Source organism: Triticum dicoccoides, chromosome 1A, assembly GCF_002162155.2.
Source record: "Triticum dicoccoides isolate Atlit2015 ecotype Zavitan chromosome 1A, WEW_v2.0, whole genome shotgun sequence".
In the NCBI taxonomy this organism is placed as follows: Eukaryota; Viridiplantae; Streptophyta; class Magnoliopsida; order Poales; family Poaceae; genus Triticum; species Triticum dicoccoides.
The window spans coordinates 407,232,850-407,237,393 of NC_041380.1; the positions used below are offsets into that span (position 1 = coordinate 407,232,850).

General features: G+C 44.6%; 1 protein-coding gene across 1 annotated transcript; it reads right to left on the bottom strand.

Annotated features, from left to right (window-relative positions):
• Window positions 1-656: 656 nt before the first annotated feature.
• LOC119276129 (ran-binding protein 1 homolog c-like) lies at window positions 657-3,735 on the bottom strand. The gene is made up of 4 exons (XM_037557125.1): window positions 3,431-3,735; window positions 3,193-3,344; window positions 2,951-3,076; window positions 657-1,260 (listed from the first exon to the last, which is right to left on the bottom strand). The coding sequence occupies exons 1-4, from the start codon at window positions 3,607-3,609 to the stop codon at window positions 1,049-1,051; spliced, it is 669 nt and encodes a 222-aa protein (XP_037413022.1). The 5' UTR covers window positions 3,610-3,735; the 3' UTR covers window positions 657-1,048.
• Window positions 3,736-4,544: the final 809 nt, after the last annotated feature.

Genomic DNA, 4,544 nt, shown 5'->3' on the forward strand with positions numbered 1-4,544 from the left:
CATCGCCGCCTAAAAATGAGCAGAAGAATAAAAAAAACTACTTAGACATTCCGTCAAACACATAGAGCCCAATGTGTATGTCCGGAAGAGTGACATATAAGACCTTGTCCGGTGACAGCAGGGTTGGCGACTTTGTGGGTTGGGGCACCCAGACAATGATGTAGCTAGGGTGGCGGCGGATCTACGGTGACAACTGTGCGGAAGAGACGGGTGAGAGGAGAGAGGGCAGTTCAAGCTAAGACGGAGACGTCTTGAAGAGATTTGGAATGGACCATTCCCGTCCCTATATCCACCCACACATGGGTTGGATTTTTGAAGTGCCACAGCCCGGACATAGGACAGGTTTTCATGACCGAGTAGATGGACATAGGACTCATCTACCCGGACATATAGGTGGAGCCGTGGAGGGTCGAGGGGTCCTATTGTAGATGATCTGATACTTGCCATAGTAGTAAAACAATATAAACTCCCTCAAAAAAAGTAAAAACAATATAAACTGGCACCAAATATGCTCCGTGAAGATTACGCAACTAAGTTTTCTTTTGTACAGTTTCAGCTCTAATGTATCGAAATCTACTGACTTCAAACTTTATAAGAACAAACCAAGGAACTGCTTCTCACATGTAAGAAGAACAAACCAACAAGGAACTGGCATATCAAATGTGCAAAAATAATATAGCAAGTAATTTATAAGCTGTATGCAATCCATAACCAGCACATGCAACTCAAATACCCACAATTCAAACCCAAAATGTTCCAAACTCAATACTCATGGACTACATTTCAAGTTCTTGACAAAAGCAAGACAACACCATCCAAAAGCCATGCGAGCAGATATTTTACATAACAATAAATACTCAGACGCGTGAACACCCAGCGGGGGTGAAGATGGACTCTGCTCAAGACACCTTCTGACTGTCACAAAAAGTTCTCAGCATATTTCATCGTCAACGACTACCAACTTCCGTCGACAGAAAGGACCGACAAACTGACTCATGCCACCGAGCAATGCTCAGCAGTACCATTGTGACGGGTGTTGCTCTGCCCACTACTCTGAGGGGGCTGTTGCGGCTTTGGTTTCTGTCTCCTTGCTAGCATCAGTCGATTCCTCCTTAGCTGCACTTTCCTCAGGTTTGCTTTCGCTTACACTAAGTTTCTCCAGCAGTCCAGCCGCAGAAGAACCTTCTTCGCTTTCACCGCCCTCATTCTTTGCAAGCGACTCAGCGATCTCGTCAACCAAGTCCTTAAACTTCTTGCAATCTAAAAAATAGACAAGGGAGTCATTAGCAGAGACATTCAACTAGTTTCAAAGTCTGCACTTGGTAAAACATAAATATGGAGCATCAGCACACTATCACTACGGTGGCATAGAGCAAAAGAAATTGCACAACTGAAGTTGACCTCTGGTTGACTGGGGCAACACATGGAAAACACTGCAGGTGTGTTTAGTTCCTAAATGTTAATGCTAACCCTGGGTGTTTGGTAGAGGAAAGTTAATTTTACCAAGCAATTCTGGGCTAGAAAATCTTTACTCCACTGGGAGAGCCTACGCAGCTCTCTTCTGACAGCAATAACAGAGAAAAATGCAGAGTTAAACTGTTGTCCTGCTAGTGGGTGAAGATACTGCTGCTTGAATATGCTCAGGTTGGATTAGCTAACCACATATCAAACAAGTAGCTCCGCCTGGGTGGGGTATAGCTCAAACAGGCCAGTGGAGCCTAGCCTAACTAGGTGAGCTAATGATCCAAAGGCTCCCTATGCAGCTTAAACATGACTACTTGAACAGGGTATCAGGGAGATTTGCAGGAGAGACGTTATAGCTAAAAATAAGATTGAACGACAGCCATAAGTAGCAACAGAACATTTATATATCTAAACACGCAACTGCTACTTGGATGAAATAAGAAATACTACACAATAAATACTGAGCAAGTCAATAGGTTAAACAAGACATTATATGCCTAATTATAGTATTTCACAGAATTACACACAAAATGCTGCATTGAGCATGACTTAAAACAAAGACTAACGTGTGTGGCAGAGCTAGCATACACCATTTATCATGGCTACTAGTGAGGGAAACAACACGAAACAAAAGAACTAGGACAGTGCATTATTCCAAATTATGTCAGGAACCTATGAAACTACAAGTTTGCAACTTCTCATCCCTAAAAAGTTCTAACAGGTTACAACCAGATCTTGATTGCAGCGACCCACAAGGCCGCAAAAAAGATGCAATTTTGAAACTACAAATATCAATCATACTTTACAAGTGGAAAAACTTTAATTAATGTACAAGTACTCGTCAACTGGAATTAAAAATGTCAATTAGAGAGGATCCCTGTGACCACTAACATAAACAAAGTGGCAAAAAGAACTTCCATGTGGACTACAGCAAAACGATAAAATTGAGACATGATATTATGATATAGCTAGGACGTTACAACTTAAATTTAGAAGAACCTTGAATGTTACAAATTCAAAAACATCAAGAGTCACATGAAAACAATGATAGGTTGTGGTCGTGTCACCTTCACTCTGACAAGGAATGGCCTTGCCTCTTGGAACGTTACCCTTATTATACCCAATCCACCTACCCCCAATCATGAAAGGTATTTTTTATGATCCTTTATCCCAAATAGTAGATTACTACAAGATCACATGCTTAAGATGTAATTTCTGATAAAGAGTGCCAACACACACCCTAAATATGGTGTTTTGCTGATGATCCACTGAGCCTTGCAAATAATAAATTGGTAAAAGAAAAATTCACGTGGTCAACACAAAACACAAGGTTCAGCTATAGAATGTAACCAGGTCATGTTTCACTAGTGTCTCACAAAGCATACAGAAGAAACTACTAATGCTACAAACAGGGTGATCTAGCATGTTATCCAACCAAGCCACCCACGCAAGACACACCCATGCGGAAACAGAGTTGAGAACTCACTCTCCACGGTGCCAAACCGGATGGCAAACATCTCATCCTTAAGCTCTCCGTCAGCAAAGTCTGCCGCGTGCCAGACACAGGACTTGTCGCTGCCGGCGTGTTCCTGCATCTTCGTGGTCGAGATCACTGCACACACAGAGGATCAAGGCCATAACCGTCAGATGAGATCCTGTGATGAATCTACTTGAAGCAGCTGAGAGATCGGAAATAAAGGAGCAAAATCTGAGGAAACAACTGCAAACCTAGGTGGTTGGCGCAGATCTTAAGCGTCTTGGCCTGGCGCATAACAAGGCGGACCTTGCCGTTCTCCTTATGCTTGAGCAGCTTGACGGTGCCCGTGCCCCTCTCCTTCCACTGGTTCCCGTCCTTGTCGAACCTGTATAGCTTCGCCTTCCTGCGCACCGCCGCACGAACCCGTCCCAAAATCAGCGCCAGATCGAGCCGAACGAGCAAACCTAGGGGGAACGCGGGGGGGCTTACATGTCGAGGAGAGAGTCCTCGTCCTCCTCGCCGGTGGTGACGGCGACCTCCTCGAGCCGCACGATGGGGGCGACCTGGGCACCGGTGTCCTCCTCCTCGCCGGCGGCGGCCGCGGCGGCGGAGTCCTCGCCTTCCTCCTCCGCGACGGGGCGCTCCACGACGGGCTCCTTGTCCGCCATCGGAAGGGTTGGGCGGCAGCGCGCTTGTTACTTCCGAGTCGACGCGGCGGCGAGAGGGGGGGACGAAGGGAGACGCCTAGGGAAGTATTGGGAGGTCGGTCGAGAGGAGGGGGGCGGCCGTAAAAGGGCAGTGCGCTAGGGTTTTTGTGTACCACGGAGGGAGAGGCGCCGCCACATAAGTGGGGCCCGCTGGAAGCGTAATGGGCAAGGCCCTGGCGTAGGGTCACCGTCTGAACTGCGTGTTAGCAACGCCACTACCGATTAGCAACGGCGTCAGTTTTTCTTCCAACAATTTTTCTCTTTTTTTTCATTAAAAATAGCTTTTCTTTGTCCCTTTTCTTTCGTGACTTTTTAAATTTTGAACAAATTATTTGTTACTAGTTCATACACTCGCCCTATGAAGGCTCTTAGAGACTGAGTTCCTCTTAAGATTAACAAAGTTGCCATAAACGCCTTTGAAGTTGACGGAAATGTCTCATCGTACCAAATGCACATCACCGGAATAATTGAAATAAATTCTGGGAAATGTGACCACCAATGCTAAGTCTAAAACTTGAACCATCACAGTTACGCTCAATTCGTTCTTTACAATAGTTGCAAAATCATCACACATAACTTGTAGTCGACATGTACATTGTCTCCCGCTGAACATACAGATCTGCAACAAATCCAAAAAATTGCAAACACCCGTGTAAGATATAAAACTTGAATACAGATTCCATTATAAGCAACTTATCTATCTAATCTAAACTACGACTCGAGAAAGAGGTGAACAACTTTTAGTCATCCAAAATGTTTTAAGGTAGTACATAATTAAGTCTAGACTAGTGCCATCCTTAGGAAAAATCCAGACTAGTGTTGAAAAAAATTATGTTCACAATCTTTGCAACCAGACATAACGATCTAATGCTTGAGATAGAACAAGTTTTGCAACA